Source organism: Dipteris shenzhenensis, chromosome 7 (assembly GCF_047967505.1).
Source record: "Dipteris shenzhenensis isolate YYH24624 ecotype China chromosome 7, Dip_SZ_1.0, whole genome shotgun sequence".
Lineage (NCBI taxonomy): Eukaryota > Viridiplantae > Streptophyta > Polypodiopsida > Gleicheniales > Dipteridaceae > Dipteris > Dipteris shenzhenensis.
Window position 1 is genome coordinate 43,011,665 of NC_141602.1, and position 18,498 is coordinate 43,030,162.

At 39.1% G+C, this 18,498-nt stretch overlaps 1 protein-coding gene across 1 annotated transcript; it reads left to right on the forward strand.

Annotated features, from left to right (window-relative positions):
* The first annotated feature begins 3,226 nt into the window (after positions 1–3,226).
* Positions 3,227–4,427, forward strand: CYS1 (cystatin-1). Its single transcript, XM_087377235.1, has 3 exons — positions 3,227–3,442; positions 3,738–3,918; positions 4,045–4,427. The coding sequence occupies exons 1-3, from the start codon at positions 3,341–3,343 to the stop codon at positions 4,050–4,052; spliced, it is 291 nt and encodes a 96-aa protein (XP_087233361.1). The 5' UTR covers positions 3,227–3,340; the 3' UTR covers positions 4,053–4,427.
* Positions 4,428–18,498: the final 14,071 nt, after the last annotated feature.

The following is an 18,498-nucleotide window of genomic DNA, read 5'->3' on the forward strand; positions in this document are numbered from 1 at the left end:
GATCAACAACATGACTACTGCACCCAAGTGTTAGACCTACCAATGGAGCAAACCCCCCACCAATACTGCAGGGTCATCAAAATGGATGCATGGGCACCAGTTGTATAATTTTTCACTGTCTGCCACCCTCCATCATCAAGCCAACTAGATGCTTCAAATGTTAGAACTATTTTCTAGCTTGGCCAAGGAAGAGCATGCCCGAGAATTGGAACGACAAACTATAGTAGACATCCAAGACCAATTCCATGGAATTGCAATAGAGGTTATAGAACTTCGGTACCAAATAGATGAGAAAGAGGTTGAAGACGTGTGAATGAACCAAGCTCTCCAAGATCAGGAGAAAATAGTGTGGGATATGACCTACACCCTCCACCAAAGCCAAATACAGCTAACACCAACACTCCATGCTATGGTAATGCTATAAACCTCCAATGACCACGTGAACTCAGTACATGCTTAGCAAATGGAGGAACTTGTACAATCTCAGATCACTCTAACACAAAAAGAAGCACTCCAGGATTGCCATGAAAAACTTATAGAGATGCAACAATCTTTGATGACACACACTTTCAGCATTGAGGAGCGTACACCGAAATGCCAACTACTAAAAGACCAACTTTCCACTAGTACAAAGGCAACCACTTCTCAACCTCAAGTATTGGATCAACGGTCAAATACCAAGAAATTCCTAAACAAGAACATGGTACCTTGCATATGAAAAAGCTTAAGGGTGCACATATATCCATCTACCATAAGTATAAGGAAAAGTCTGATGAGTTGCACTCTCACAAGGTAACCATCTCACAGCTTGAACTCCAGTTTCTAGTGCAAACCAATGAGGCAATGGATGACACAACAAATGAAGTCCCACTACAGTGAACGATTGTGATGTACCAAGAGCATGTGGCTGCTCTACAAGTAGAAAATCATCTCATAGCATGTGCACTCATCCAATGGAAATAGCTCCAACTCAAGATCATATTTGCTCATCCAAACATAAAGTGGGAACGTACCATAGGGGAAAAAACATTGCACAAAATTTTCCAAGACTTGTCAGAAGATGACAAAATATCTTCTGCATGTCCACACATGTCAGGCTTATTGCACTCAGGATGGATGATTTCATAGCATATGTATGACTCATGGGCAGTCCTGCCCTCATGGTCATTGGTGGTCTGTTGCCATTGCTACAAAATCCATCACTCTTATCTATAGGGCATGACATGTCCAACATCACACCCTTGCAGCTGATGATCCCATTTCACCAACAAATAAAAGTGTCGGAGGATGACACGGCCTATCTCACATCCAATTTGCCATAGCTAAAACTCTCCATGCCAATCTCATAACCTCAATTTCCCTTGCTGCTACCACCCTCTTAACCTTTCTCGAGCTCTAGGAAAATCTCTACTCCCTTCATTGTCTCTTTGCTCATGCCTCTCACCACTTCCAACTCACCTAGCAGTTGCAAACGTATGCATTGTTCTATGCATGTTGACAACTTTACAATAGAAAGTGATTTGCTTTGTTGAGCAATTTCCAACTACCCAAATCGCTTTCTATTGCACAATTTCTCCAAGTGAGCTTATGCCAAGGATTCTATCCTCTTCTCTCCGGCACAAAATGTAGGTAAAGGAATTTGAGATCATGGCCCCTTCCTAGCCATAGGGTGAATCACTAACTCAATTGATAGGTGGCTGAAAGCTAGAAAAAGGTTGTACACATATAAATCGCTAATGTTGTTTAGCTTATGATGACGTTGACTTAGCATCTAAGCAAGCATTCACCAACAAGGTGGCAAAACCACTATGGCCCTACTTTAGAGTTTAGTTTTTAAATAAAATAAAATGCAGACTATATTAAAGGGCTGGTCAGGCCTAAAAAAAGGCAAAGTACAAAAACTGCCTGAGCAAAAGGGGCCACATGCCCTCAGCTTGTGTTGTAAATAGTAGCGAGATAAAACTATGATTTGAAGATGGTGCCCAAGGACTAGGAGATGTCTACTAATGACCAGATCTCTCCCATTAGATACCTACCCCAGATCCCTGAAGAGTCCTTTCACCACCAGGATCGTGATCGCGGATTCTCACCCTAGCCCCAATGTCGAAGACTAAATCATTGTGTGATTCCCAAATAGCGATTAGCACCGAGACTTGAATATAGGGCCAATAGGCCGCGAGCGTGGAGGGAAGGTGAGCATCCTCTCCCAAGAGAGCCATACGCTACCTTTGAGCTAATGTACTTGCTTAACAGCCCTGAATCACGGATAGCCTTCTCTACCTTGGATGAAACCACACGGAACACTTGATAATTCCAAATCAAATGACTTACGACCTCCACTGCCCGATCGCAGAGAGGGCAAACCAGGGACATAGGAGGGAATTTGGATAGCTTGCCGTTAACTAGGAGCCACCACTGATAGGCCATGCATCAGATGCCGATATGCAACTCTGGTGGAAACCTTCCATTGATCCTCCCTCCAGGCTATCGATGGAATTGTGTTTGTCAGCCAAGAGTCCGGAATCCGCTCTAGCCCCTTTTCCCCTGGAAATGGAAGGAAGAGTTGTTGAGATAGTACTAAAGAAAGGCAACCTTTAATGTGCATTAACAACTAACAAAAATGTAAATTCTAAGCCACTTTGTAACATGGTTAGCTTTACTGGAAACAAAGGAAAACACGAGTGCACAAATGCACGTGGGCATTGCGTCCTAGCGGCGCTTTTGGATACAAAACGGAAACAAATGATTTTTGTAATGCATTAGAAGGGAATTTGAGCTTGACTTGTAGAATGATCTCCATAAAATAGCAACTCAAATTAACTTTAAAAAAATTTACACGTGCAAATCCAATTCTTCACCATAGCACTCCTCTAAGAGCGTGTTCACGAGGCAGGCTTGGTTCGCATTCGATTGCGAGTCGGCCATTTACGTGAGCAAATTTTTTAGCAATGAACTGAGTATGTTACCTGACATGTGCTATAGTGCGAGTGGTTGTTCTCTCACTTCTTTCTATTCCTTCCAACTATTTATATTTCAAGTTAGATACGTAGCTGCGTCGTGTAGTGCCATGTGTTCAGAGAGGCAGGCCATTTGAATGCAAATTCAACATTTGCCTTCACGAGGGAACATGCGCTAAGGAGGGAGTAGATTAGGAGGTGGAGGGCCACGTGTAAAGCGGAGGGGCTACGGTTTTGCTGCGAAGGGCGTATTTTTAGGCCTCCACTTTCTTCCCTTCCACGCACACTCTCTTATAATTGTATCACAATTCTGCCATAGCCAAATATCCTCTAGCACCAGACTTACAACGCCATCTCCGCATCCCCCTCTCAGTATCTTCGCCATGGCTATCCCCGGCGGCAAACAGCACGTCCCCCTCTCTCACCATAGCTCAGATCTCCACGATCTTGCCAAATTTGCCGTCGATCAGCACAACAACCGCCAGGTTCTTACCCCTTTCTGCCTCTTGCTTTGCCCTTCGATGTTTTGGGTTTTGCAAGGGCTATGTGCGAATTGTAAAGTCAAAATCAAGTTGGGTCTCTTGTTTGACGTGCCGCAAATACGAATCTGCCTTCCGGCGGCAAGTGAATCGTGCTTTCTACGAGAATTTTATCTTTTCTCTGCTCGAAGATGAGAAAGTGAGAAGTATATAGGTTATGTGCTTGCTATATCGTGGCCCAGGGACTGTTTGCAGGGTCTGTACAACTTTTCATTTTGCATTTTCTGCACGATTTTTGCAGAATTCGCAGTTCTCCTTCATCCGGTTGGTGTCAGCACAGAAACAAGTTGTCTCGGGGGTGATGTATTATCTAGTTCTTGAAGTGGAAGCAGGGGGTTTGAAGAAGTTATATGAAGCCAAGGTTTGGGAAAAGGCGTGGCAGAATTTCAAGTCGTTGGAAAGCTTCGAACCTCATCAAGGGGGTAATTCTCGTGTTTATTTTTTGGATTGTAAAAGACTGCTAACAAATTTTCGGTACAGACACTAATAGATTCAAGACGAGTGCTTTGATTTGTCTGAAGTCTCAATATTTCCTTATGGATGTACAGGAAACTGACCGGTGCCGAAGCTTGAGGTGCCGTCGTCTCAAGAATTGTGCGTTTATCGCATAGTTGGTACCTCCCATCGTTGTTTAAGGTGGGAATTCAAGTTGCGCAATCGACAGAGTACCTCTGATTAAATTGTGCAGCAGCTGATTTGCAAAGGCTTTCCTCAAAGCTTATAACTTGAATATATAAAGATTGATTTCTGTCATCATTTATGACCAGCTTGGATTTGTATATGCAAGAGTTCTGTTCTTTTTTACGCCATTGCGCTTTTACACCCTTTAAGTGAGGGTTATTTTGCAAAGTTTGGCATGTTCTAATTTTCTTTTTCTCTATAACCCATGCACTATGTTTGTATTGGAGTTCCAAATGTCATATTCTATCTTTGCAATCGTCTAGAGAGATTTCACTCTAGGAAGTCTTGCATGCCTTGTGCAATTTTGATGATTTTATGTAGCTCTATTGAAAATTTATACATTCCAATGACTATGATTTTGTTTGGATCGAGTTATTGGACAATGAGTGAAGATCCAAAAGATTGTATAATTATACCTAATTGGAAGCTTTTTAAAAAGAGAGGAATGCATTAATTTTCATTGGGAGGAAATGTTTTCGAATGCCTACAATGTCCGAGTATATGAGCATTGTTCAAACGTGAGAGTATCCTTGCAGGGCACTTGAACACATCCCTATGGAGCTTAAGATGGCCTTATTATAGTTTCTTACCTATGAATGTGTGTCAGAGCTAGAGGTTAAGAGGTAAATAATTGAGCCATTAGATCATTAGTTAAACATATATATATTATTTACATCATTTCATAGTCGGTTATGATGGGATTGTGTGGTGCTAATTGTACATATGATGGGATTTTGTTGTGATAATTGTTATGTTGATTGTCAAGGCTGTAATAGCCCATCTTGCTCCTAATTGGTTTAAATGCTTTTTAATGAGTCATTTAGCCATTGTTTAAGAAACTTGCTACAACATTCTAGTATTACAAATCACCTTCAAAGAGGAGTGTAAAGGTAACTCTATGATTCGCTTATCACAATTAGAGCATAGTCTAAGAATACAAGGCCATAGCACCAACTTCTCTCACCTGTACCTAGTTGCCTACTCCCACATGTTCACAACTCATCCTTTCTTTGATCCTACTCCCATGACACGAGCCAAGGGGGATGCACATATTGTGATTGATATCGCAATCAGGGGCATTATTGTTTTCACAAATGGGCGCAACAGTAGACATCCAAATCAATGAGTGGAAGTATGCTTTACTCATTTATTTTAAACGTTTAATAGGAGTCAACCTCGACTTTAAAAAAGTGTCGTTGCCCAGCTAGAAACAGAGTTTAGGAGAGGTTAGAGCTCTCATAGAGATGTGGGAGCTTCTAAAGGTAATACTGCAAAGGGAATAGCCAAATAAATGTATACACAAGGTTCAAGCATGCTCCAACAAGATCAAGGCCTTGAAGAATGCCACTTAAAATACTTTAACAAGGGAGTGTACTGCACATCAGGAAATCTTCCAAGAGAACACACTACAATTGCATGAATGCCAATGATTGGGTGATCACCTTTAGAGAAAGCCCATGGCTAACCTCCCTTTCCAACGTTGTCCTCTTCAACACTAATTTTGGACGACCAACATGGAATCCCCCATGATGTTCTATTAGAGATGGCTATGATTCTAGTTTCCATAGATTTATTTCCCTCATATGTGCCCAAGTAGACCATTGAAACCCTATGAGGGGGCTCAATTCAAGGCTTGTGATGAAATAGGCATTCTCCTAGCTCAACCTTGAAATGGTTATATAATATTGAGATGTGGTACACTCCCTTGTGGTAGTGTTTTAAGTTGTGCTCTTCAAGGTCTTGATCTTGTTTGGAGCTTTAGAAAGCAAATCCCCTAAGTTAGCGTCGATTGAAATAGGAATCTTGGCTCTTGACCTTTCTTCATTTCTAAAGTGAGAAGATGAGCTTCAGACTACTCACTTGTTGCTATTGTACTGTCTTCAAAACCTTACATTCTTTCTTACATTTTCTTTCTATTGTTGTTGTGAATCATTGGTCGATCATTGTATGGAGCAATTTCATCTAGGATAGCATCCCTTGAAAACTCAAGTAGATGTGTATATGGAATTGTTCTTGTAAAAGTACATTTGACCAATTTGATGTCTTAGTTCAACTAAGCTAGTGATTCAAGTATTCTAAAGTAACAAAGTGTTGGGTATGATTGTTGCTCCTTCTAGTGTTTTATTCAACAAGATACATTTTAGGACTTTTTTTCAATGCAAAATATTATTGTTGCTAATGTTTTCACCTGATAGGGTCTCGGTAAAATTTTATCATCTAGGATGCGCCTAGTCGAATGAAGCATGTTTTGCAATAGCATATTCTTGTGGTGTGTATTCTGCAAAGGAAATTTCCCTTTGAAGAAAATGAGTTGAAATTTATTTGACTTATATCCTCCTCAAGTGTCATGCTTGAGATGCCATTGATAGGTTTAATAAGGAAAAGATTGGCAGAAGGTGCTATAAAGGGATCGAGTCTTCGTGTGCGAGAAGAAGTGTGCTCTCAGTTATTTGCAAATGATATTAAGGCAATTTTTTAGGAAAGTTAAGAGAACGTGGCAAAGTTGTTTGATATCTTCCCTTAGGGGAGAATTGTGCTCATTTACAAATGATATTAAGGTGAATTTTAGGAAAGCGAAGAGAAGTTGGAAAATTTTTTTGGTATCTTAAGAGAGGAGTCAGGGTCAATGTGTAGCTTGGATAAGTCCTTTGCATTGTGGGCATGGTTGCGAGTAAAATGGATTAAAAGAGTCACTCTAGTAAGAATACGTAAGGGGGCTTAGGGGTTTTGTTGGTTCTGAGATAAAATGAAAGAGAATTGTGTTAGTCTTGAATTTTGGAAAATCATGTTGGGATGAAAATTGAGAGGATGTTGATATGGTTCCTCTGGGTGGATTCCAAAGCCAATGGGAAAAGAAAGATTATCTTTCGTAAAATGTATCTTTTTTGTGGTTGCCTAGAATGTTTGAGTGGTTAGTGATGTGCGTAGTCATAACTTCGTGGTTTGCACTTAGATCTTCGCGGCTTCTTGCCACAAATTGTCATGGTATGGTAGAATTCATTCTTGGTTTCCTTTGAAAATCACAAGTTCAGAGATTATCTTAGGATTGGTATCTACATGGAAAGAGTTAGGGGCATTAAGAACCTGGAAGGGGAGAGATGGGTAAGTAGTGATGCAAGTATTAAGGGGAGAGCTTGTCAATCGCTATTGAGGGTATGCCATTGGCCAATGTAGAATTAGAGGTTTCCAAAAGAAGGGAGTGTCGAACTAGGAGCAGTTGTGGGACTATAGAGTGGCAGATTGGAAATCATTATTGTGAGCCAAAAGTAATTTGCTAGTGAGGGTGCTTCAATTGTAAGTTTCATGTACTTAAAGTTTGATAAGGTTTGGGCATCATTTGTATGGAGAGGGCATTTTGATTTTCTCATTTTCGACCATGCATAGTGCATAAGTGTCTAAGAATTATGCATTAGTAAAACTTCTACCTTAATGTCTATGCCCAACGATCATAAAACTTTGCAAGGGACTTATTATTAGAAAGTCCCATCTCCTACTAACTTTTATAATGATATTTACTTGTATGGTGGGGCATATACATTCTTTCATTTTTCACCATGCATGGTTTGTATGATGGGGCATGTGTATTTGCTAATGCATGGTGCATAAGCATAAAACATTTGTGCATCAATATGCTCATACCATACATGTGTGTGTGTAAGGGTCACAAAAATTTTCACCTTTGTTTGGGTAGATCCATGTATGTTCAAATGGTCAAGTTGTTATCAAGCTTGCAACACAACATGACATGAGAGACATGAGGAAACTTCATTATTGTTTGGACATGTAAAAGTAGAGAATTTATTCTTACATTTGGAAAGCATATCTACAAGAGTTTTACAATAAGGCACTCCCAATGCTGAATTAGTGAAATATGAATCTGTTTACCATGTGAAAAAAAATCAAATGTAGAGCCTCATCAATCCAAAACAATTAATGGGTAGTAAAAGTCTCTTGGGGACTGTCAAGACCTGCTATAGTTAATGGATAGTAAAAGTCTCTTGGGAATTGTCAAGACCTCCTACAGTTAATGGGTAGTAAAAGTCTCTTCGAAACCTTCAAACCGTTACTTGTCATGGGAAGGTGGTACAAAGAGGAGACTTGGGTTCCATCTCTTGGGAAGAGTCTTAAAGATTACTTGGGGAGTAGCCTAGATGAGAAACTTATGAGATTCAAGGGGGGGATGGTTCCATCACCACTTGGCAATATGGACTCATAAGCATTTAGTTAACAATGCATGTCTTGGTTGAAATTATCTTGATTGAAAACCTCTTGATTGAGATTCTAGTAAAGGCTGCAGACATAGATCCATTCATGTCTTCGGAATCAAACCATGGCAAGTAAATGGAAAGCATAGTTTCTTTCTATCGAAAAAACAAGTAGGGTTTGGTGCTTACTTCTCATAATATGCTGTAAAGATAACTCGTGCCTCATTAACCGGGTTAAGATGAAGTAATGATAGAAATAATATTTCCACCAAGCCACTAAAGCTACGAAGCCAACCCCTAGAAACGATTTGTTTAAAATGTTGATGTAAGTGATGTGTCAACATATTGTGAGTGCACAATGGAAAAGAAATTAAATTTCACAGACTGTTAAAAATTAATACCTAAGCAAAACTTGATTTACAAAAATGAATAGAACACCATGATATGAAAGTATAACGATATCATTGAATAAAAATTCTTCTTATCTTTTCATAAAAGGATTTTCTATTGATTACTCTTATTTTAAAATTCATGTAAGCATTGGAATGAAGTCAGATGGATTGATTTTATTTAAGATTCTTAAGTTCTTTCGAGTGGTGACTCATGAAAGCATGACATATGTTAGTCCTAGTGCAAATGATTTTTGTATTACTACAAGAGCCTTTCCTTTGAGTGTGCATCCTTGTGACTTGTGTCCCGTAATTGCATATGCTAGTGTGATTGGAAAAGTTGTTTTGTGATACCATATTGAGTTTAATACCTTCCGTTTATGTTTTGATCGTCTTAGTGTGATTTTTTCATTTGTTGATAAGATCTTGGCATGAATTTTTAAAATGTTGTTTGTGTTATTATCTATTTCTAGTGATATGACACTTGTAATAGTGCCATTTGTAGCTCCGATTGTGAGATCTATATTTTCTGTGATCATCACTTTTGCTCCTATTGCTATTTGTTGTATGGAGTGAAAATTTGGATCCATTATCCATTCTTTTAATTCTAAGATTTGATCTACATTGGATGTTACAGTGACACTTTTAATTTGATGCTCTTTGAATTTCTTATGTAGTATGAGCTCATTATAGTATCGTGTGTCTTTTTGATTGGTGCACAATATAGTTGTGTCCTTGTCAATGAAATCGTTTGCTTCACTATCAATTATGATTAAATTATCTAGGTAATACTGAATCTCTTCTACCATTGGTTGTCTTATTCTAATTATGTTTAAGAATTCTATGTATGTTGGATCTTCTAGGTGACATATTGATGTGTGAAGGAATGAAAAGGTTGCAGTTGTCCAGAAACCGGAGTTTCCAATATAGCATTTTCTACAGAATTCATTTTCTTGCACCTTGCATTTGCATACTGGAGGTAACTGGGACATATCTCCGAATAAGAGCATCTTTTTATTTTCAAAACGATGCAAGATTTTTTGCTTGCAAGTTTCGCACAATTGTCTGATTACTGTGTTTAATGTTTGGCATGTCATCATTGAGATCTCATCAGTTATTATGATTTTTGCATTTTGCAATTCTATGTATCGGTCGTCTAACACTGGTAAGGAGGCACGAAACATATCGTGTCTCTTTGGTAGAGCAAACTGATGATGGACAGTAGTTGCTAATTGACTTAGTATCATTGCAACAGCTCTTGTTGTTGCTGCTAGAACAATCGATTTTCCTTGTTTTACATAATTATAAGTAATGTACTTGATCATAAATGTCTTTCCTGAACCAGGAGTACCACAAATGACATGAAGTCCTATGGGTGATCCATTTATCTTTTCGTAAATTTCTTGTTGTTCAGAAGAAAGAGTTGCATTTTCGAAATCCTTGAACTCGTTCATCATTTGAAGTAATTTTGTGCGTATTATGTTATGTATACTGTGGCGATTTTGATCTATTAGCAAGTGCACTTTGCAATATTGATCAATAAGAGTTTCGATGTCTTCTTCTGTTTTTACGAGGTCTCGAATATGGCATTCTAAGAAGTAAGATTTTGTATGATTGTTTTCAGAAATGAGCTCATTCTCATTTCTAAAATTTACATTCTTTAGTAGAAGGTTATAAAAAATCCTTCAAAATGATGAGTAGGGTGGTAATCTATGAAACGTACGATCCGTGTTGATGGATACACATAATTTCCGAAAGAATCTACAATAGTTATGTTATCTTTGTTTTTTTTCTTTGACTTTTGGACATTGTATTTTTTCCAGAATTCATAGAAGGTCAAGTTCTCCATGACACTTGGACGACCGCAATATGTATCTATAGGATGCATTACAGAAACACAATGTTCACAAAGGTATTTTTGGTGCATAGATGGGGGAGAGGAGTCAATGAAATGTACAGATTCGCTTCTTTGAATGGTAGATATTTGTAAGCATGACAATGCTGCCTCTGTTGGAGATGTTGGCTTTGAAAGAATGCATGCAGATATCATTTTTAATTTAATTGGATCTAGATTATCTAGTCCTAGAAGTTTCGCATCACTTGGATTCAAGTTCATGTGTCCCATGGGTTCGGTTTTCATAGCATCTTTTAGAAGGTAATATGAGAGGCCTGTGTTTGTTATTTTCTGAATATTCATATGTGCTTGCCACAAGAGTAATATTCCTACATGGTATGGAACGACATTACGATGTTCTAGTGATGGACGGAAGTAGATCCATCTTTGTGTGAGAGGATCTATAGTAGGTTTAGTATCTAAATGTATTGGATATGGAAATCCGTATTTGCATTTGTGGTTTGTGGTTGAGTCAAATAGATTGCATATTGGCCTACATGTGTGGATTTGTTTTCTCTTTACCATATAGTTAAGCTTTCTTTGAATTGAATTCTCTGGCCAGTTATTAAAATCATTCATGTAAGGGATATGTGCATCTATTTGGTTTGATACAATATCTATGTCTTGTGCATCTATCCATAGCATCATGTGTGCATGCATAGATCCTCTATTTTGTACCTCATATCTTATGATGTGATGGTTGACTCTATCTAGTAGTCCTTTATCGCACAGAATATATCTTGCTAAGAATTGTTGCAATCTAACATGGAAGAGCACTGTGCATTCAACTGGACAATCTCTCCATGTGAAGTTTTTATTGAATTGTTTAGCAATGGTTTCTATTTGATCGATTTCACACCATCTTGTGGTTGATACCTCATCTACAGTAAGTGTAAGGAATATATTGGGAAGGCCCCATGTGTCAACCATTGCCATTAGATCTTTTAAGTTTCTACGGTGCCATGAAGGAGATCTAGGAATAGAATTTGGTATCTAAAACTTAAGAATACGTCTAATTATCTCTTGTTCAGATATTCTTAGATCTTGTCGTCTTTGTTGGTCAATATCTCTTTGTAATACTGTAGTTTGAGTAGAGTTTGCTAAATATACATTAAAGAACATCTTACCGTCATGAGCACCATATCCGAAAGGATAGAGGAACGGGAATAATGCATACTCTATTGTTAATTCTTCACATTGTGACAGACCTTCCATAGATGTTATGAGCTGACGCTTAATAATTCTTGTTGAATCACGAAGTACAATTGTCCCGACTTCATGTGATGTATTTTTTTTAAATTGATGAGTTGTAGGTAGCATGTTGATTTGTTCTAGTAATGACAAGTAGTTGTCCTCATGTGCAATTTTCATAAGATCGAATGGTGAGTCAGCAGAGTGTCTTTCAAGAATATCAGAAATAACTTCTGAAGAAACAACACTTACTCCTAGTTTTGGATGCGGTCGTTCATACATTGTTAAGTATTTTTTAAATATGGGGTTTGTTCCAGAGTTAAACGATAGAACGTGTTTTGTTGTTGACAGTAAGTTTGTTGAGTTACTACAGAATCTTTGTTGGCGATTCCAACATATTATGGATTATCCAACATCAATCTCCTTTGTAGTATACCTGTTGCTAAAGATGTAATACCTTTAGAAATGTTTAGGGATATATCGATTATAGAAAGCATTTCCATTTGAAATATGTCTACACCTAATACATTCTGTAAATAGTTTGGATCATAGGGAACTGAGTACAACTTTCTGAATGGACTATCTATGCATGCTTTACAAGCCATTTTTTATCTATGTCCTAGGCCATTTTCTACATGCAAACTTATGAACATATTGGATAAGTCATATGGTGTTATACTTGATTCTAGTACCGATATTACTGATTTTAACTTTGTAAAAGAACCTGTTTTAAATTCTATTATACCACAATATATACAATATTGCATCTTTGAAATATATTGAGCAGTGATTTGGTTTCATTCTTTTAGAAAATTATCGATGAATAACCATGAGGAGAAACTTGGTTGTAAGCATCTTTTCTTGTTTTCTATGCTAATGTAGGAAGCACGTTCTCTCCTTTCAATAAGAGACCTTTTCATATTTGTAAAGTAAATTATATGTTGAAGTAGAAGCACCTACTTTATTTTCCCGTTGTGGATGAGAGAATTAAAAATTACTTGAAATTCACCAATTCGAATAATCTGCAAACAAAATATCAAGGTTGTTAACACTTTATTATTTTCACTCAAAATTTATAACGTCTCTAGTTTATGTTGATACCAATTTGAACATAGCATATAGGAATTTGAATGTAGCATATAGCATTTTGAATATAGAACATGGTAAATAGATCTTTCTTTTTGTACATAGCAGTTTTTGTTTAGCATATATTTTTTTGCATATATTTGTAGCTATTTGAATTTGGGATATAGCCGTTTTCATTTATCACTTTGTATATATTTGGTAGCAATTTGAATTTGAGAAATAGCACTCTAAATTTCGTACATATCATTTTGCATTTAGAATTAGCACTTAGCATTGATCGACTAGCATTTTTGTGTTTAGCAAATAGCACTTTGTATCCAACACATAAACAACAAGGTTTTCAAGCGCAAGTACCTTTAGGAGCAACTTAGTGCACAAGAGCTACTTGACTACTCGAAGCTACATCAGCTTGAAGAGATCAAGAACACTCAATCCACAGATTGGAGCTCCCCCACTGTGCAGATTGAAACCAATGGAAGACTGGTGCTAGCGGAGGAAGGTGAGCTAGCCAAAAGGTGTGGACAAGAGTAGCTCCTAAACGTTCTATCACCGGATCTCTTCAGCCAAGAAAGTGATAGTGATTCTAGCTCAAAGGACGGGGAACTTAAGCCAAACATTTGTAGCTATTTGAATTTGGGATATAGCAGTTTTCATTTATCACTTTGTATATATTTGGTAGCAATTTGAATTTGAGAAATAGCACTCTAAATTTCGTACATATCATTTTGCATTTAAAATTAGCACTTAGCATTGATCAACTAGCATTTTTGTATTTAGCAAATAGCACTTTGTATCCAACACATAAACAAATAAACAACCACACATTCGTGTGGGGGGAGAGTCGGCACATTTCCTCTCCAAAAATTATAAGACCAAGGAACGTGCCCTTCCTTGGGTTCATATGATTTTGCATTTTGCACATAGCATTTTGCATATAGTATGTAGCGATTTGAGTTTGGGATACAGAACATAGCACTTTGCATTTTGCACATTGTACTTTGTTTTTAGAAATGTATGATTTTATATTTTGTACATAGTATTTTGCATTTTTGAAAATTTAATGGATCAATTCTATAGTACAAAAAACTTTGAGGTTTTTGGCAATCACCCATGCATAGCAGCTCAAATTGCAAGCATCAATAGCATGGCCATCGAACCAACAAGGACGAGCTAGCAGAACGTCAAGCTAATGCTAATTGAAAATTCTGAATCATCAAGCTGCCTCTACAAGGTTTTCAAGCGCAAGTACCTTTACTTGGCACACAAGAGCTACTTGACTACTCGAAGCTACATCAGCTTGAAGAGATCAAGAACACTCAATGCACAAATTGGAGCTCCCCCACTGTGCAGACTGAAACCGATGGAGGACTCGTGCTAGCGGAGGAAGGTGAGCTAGCTAAAAGATGCGGACAAGAATGGCTCCTAAACGTTCTGTCACCGGATCTCTTCAACCAAGAAAGTGATAGTGATTATAACTCAAAGGATGGGGAACTTAAGCCAAACATTTGTAGCTATTTGAATTTGGGATATAGCAATTTTCATTTATCACTTTGTATATAATTGGTAGCAATTTGAATTTGAGAAATAGCACTCTAAATTTCGTACATATCATTTTGCATTTAGAATTAGCACTTAGCATTGATCAACTAGCATTTTTATGTTTAGCAAATAGCACTTTGTATCCAACACATAAACAAATACACTTAACCACACATTCGTGTGGGGGGAGAGTCGGCACATTTCCTCTCCAAAAATTATAAGACCAAGGAACGTGCCCTTCCTTGGGTTCATATGATTTTGCAGTTTGCACATAGCATTTTGCATATAGTATGTAGCAATTTGAGTTTGGGATATAGAACATAGCACTTTGCATTTTCCACATGGTACTTTGTTTTTAGAAATGTCTGATTTTGTATTTTGTACATATTATTTTGCATTTTTGAAAATTCAATGGATCAATTTTGTAGCACAAAAAACTTTGAGGTCGTTGGCAATTACCCATGCATAGCAGCTCAAATTGCGAGCATCAATAGCATGGCCATCGAACCAACAAGGATGAGCTAGAAGAACATCAAGCTAATGCCAATTGAAAACTCTGAATCACCAAGCTACCTCCACAAGGTTTTCAAGGGCAAGTACCTTTAGGAGCAACTTGGCGCACAAGAGCTAATTGACTACTTGAAGCTACATCAGCTTGAAGAGATCAAGAACACTCAATGCACAGATTGGAGCTCTCCCACTGTGCAGATTGAAACTGATGGAGGACTAGTGCTAGCGGAGGAAGGTGAGCTAGCCAAAAGGTGTAGACAAGAGTGGCTCCTGAACGTTCTATCACCGGATGTCTTCACCCAGAAAGTGATAGTGATTCTGTGAGGAGTTCCAGATTAACCAGAAAAGGATCAGTTTGGAAGAGCTATGTGGAGCAGTCCCAAGGTTCTCACTTTATAAGTTCTGAGGCTTGAGTTTGCAGATGTCAGAGAATGATTGGGTTAAAACAAATCAAGCATGCTTGGTACTTTGCAGAAGGACAGCTTGGTACATTGCAGATAATGGACATGAGCAGTTTGCAAGGAGTAACGAGTTTCATTGGGCTAGCGAGTTCTTGTCATGTGGTAGGCCATCGGCATAAGGCTCGTTTGTTAGGTATCTACACAGATTGTGGTTGGCTTGATCACGTGGGCATTTGCCCTATAATAGGGCCCCATCAATGGGGCCAAGGTATTATCTTGCACGTAGCACAGAGGCCAGAGATCAGCATCCATCTTGCCTCAGGTTTGGGCTGCATTGAGAGCAGCAAGGAGGCCAAGGATACTTCACAACACTCTCTGGAGCTTGAACACGTAGGTTGACAAAGGTCAGAGGATCTCTTGAGAGGCTTACTAAGAGTGCAAGCCCAAGAAGGCCATGAACTAAAATAGAGGACTGCTTGCCATAAATTGAATGGAGAAGTCCATGATTACAACATAAATAGGGAGTAGGATGCCCAAAGCCAGTACCAAACCATAGATTCTTATTTGTAATTCCTTATTAATAATGATAGCCACCATTTTCGAAACTTGGCATAGGAGACAAACCCTGTAGAAGCAGCTGAATAGATGTAGCACAAGGGCCCAGGAACTAAAATAGAGGACTGCTTGCCATAAATTGAATGGAGAAGCCCATGATTATGATACAAACATGGAGCAGGATGCCCAAAGCAAGTACCAAACCATAGATTCCTGCCTGTAATCTCTTATTGATAACATCAGCCACCATTTTCAAACCCTGGACACATCCATGTGACTCCTATTTGTTGCTAGTCATAGTTGCATGAATCTCTTAACCTTGTTCTAGAATTTCCATACCGGCATACGAGTCAAAGAAATGGCATTTATAAACTTGAGTTTTTCTACTGATTCATGTAGTCATTCACTTCAAGGGATACCTATTACTTGTGATGAGGCCCCTTAGGCTTTCAGAGATCCAGGACATGATAACAGTCATCAGCTTGTGCTCCATCAATTCTCATCAGGTTTATTGCATATCTAACTGGCAAGCCAAAGCTAAAATGCCTACTTCAAGTGATCCGGAACTATCAATTCTCCATGAAGTGGGCTGAGGCATAATTTGAAGATCACGAAAAGCAAAAGAGCATCGCTGGAGTTCAAAGGTGTGCTGTAACTAACTTGGATGTACAGAAAGGGATCAGCAACGAGAGTGCTTGGGTGGCTTGACACAGAGGCGCATGTCAAAATAGCATTTGCAACAAGCCATGCAGATCTTTATCATTCCTTATATTCTCCTGTGAGGAAGCCACCAAAAAATACAATTGTTGAGAGTTAGAGACAGAGATTAACTGCTTGCCTAATAGATCTACATTCAGGCTCTTACATTATTGACACAGAATTGACATAATTCTGCAGAGCTTCATTTCTCTCATGATACTCGTGCTTTTTTAGCTTAGAATACAGATGTACAAACCAATTCGATCGGTTTCAAGGACAAACAGACTACTCCCAAAGGCCGACAGACCACGATCCTTCGTTATCATGTTGACATCCTAGTACGACGGCATCAGACAATGGTTTGCTGTATATATCCAAGAATCTATTTTGTGATAAACTCCTTTCGGAAGCACCCAAATCCATCAATCTTGTCAACACATCCCACCCATCACCTTGAGGGATCGAGCCTACAGTCCTGTTGATGGAGATCCTTAAAGGTTTCTCACTAGTTCCTCTCGTGAGGCAGGGGGACTGCCATGTGAACAGTTAAAGGGTTGACACACGGGCAGTCACATGGGCTATTTGTGTTGGGGTAAAGGGCAGTGTGCCCACTCACTTGTACAGTGCCCATGTAACGCATATATATATGATAGAGGAATAAGCTAGAGTAGCTTTTGCTCCACCACTTTTGGTGTCTCCTTATCCGTTTGTGTGTGCTCTCCTCTCCTACAACTGGTATCAGAGCAGGTCATGGTGTTCTATCTACAGGGAGCTTCGCGAGGGCTTGTGGTGTGTGCGGATTGAGCATTGAAGGAGCTTTGGATCGATGTCTCTCGTGGAGAAGACGGGCCAGCCATAGCTATGCTGATCTACTGATCTGAGCTCCGAGAGCTCGAGGAGAAGAGCCTGAGGAGAGGAGAAGAGCCTGAGGAGAGTGCAATGGAGCCATCGAAGGAGGAGAGGACAGCACACACAAAAGGATAAGGAGACACCAAAAGTGGTGGAGCAAAAGCTACTCTAGCTTATTCCTCTATCATATATATATGAGTTACATGGGCACTGTACAAGTGGGTGGGCACACTGCCCTTTACCCCAGCAACCTCCCACTTAAAGGTAGTGTGCCTTTAAGGGAGTATAGTACACATATAATACAATCAGCCATAGGCTGAAAAACAAGATGACCAGACCGTCATCCTATGCCCATCGGCACTTTACAAAGTGCAAAGTGCATAGAGGATAAGCTGCTAGCAGACATCAAGTTTGCAGGATAGAAAATGACAAGCTGTAGATGCCTGTCAACCAAGATCTCATGCCAGATCTCACTAGGAGAGTGAACTCTCACCGTGGGAAAAACCTCCCACTCCAAGGGATATGGGCTGCCCCTGCAAAGAATTCGGAGGTATCAGTGCACTTACACCCTCCTAGAATACCACTCTCCTGCTATCCATAGTCCTGGGCTGTCTAAACATAGCATCCTCTCTGAAATAGACATTATGGTTGCATATCGACTCTCTAGTTGAAGAATCCCATAACCTGTAGTCCCTACTGGACTCATTGTATCCAAGGAAGATACACCTCCTCGATCGGGAACCATGACCATAAGCCTCGTAGCCAAACACATGTAAATGCTCATAAAATGGTGCCCTGCCTGTCAAGAAGTCAAATGACACTCTACCATTCAGAGATCTCCTGGGTGACCTGTTAAGCAAGTATGCAGCTATCTTACATGCCTCAGCCCAATAGCATTCGGTAAGACCTGCATATCGTAGCATGCTACCAATCTTGTCCAATAGAATCCGATTTATGCCTTCTGCCAAGGCATCATGAGTAGAAAGAGGAGGAGTGGTCAACA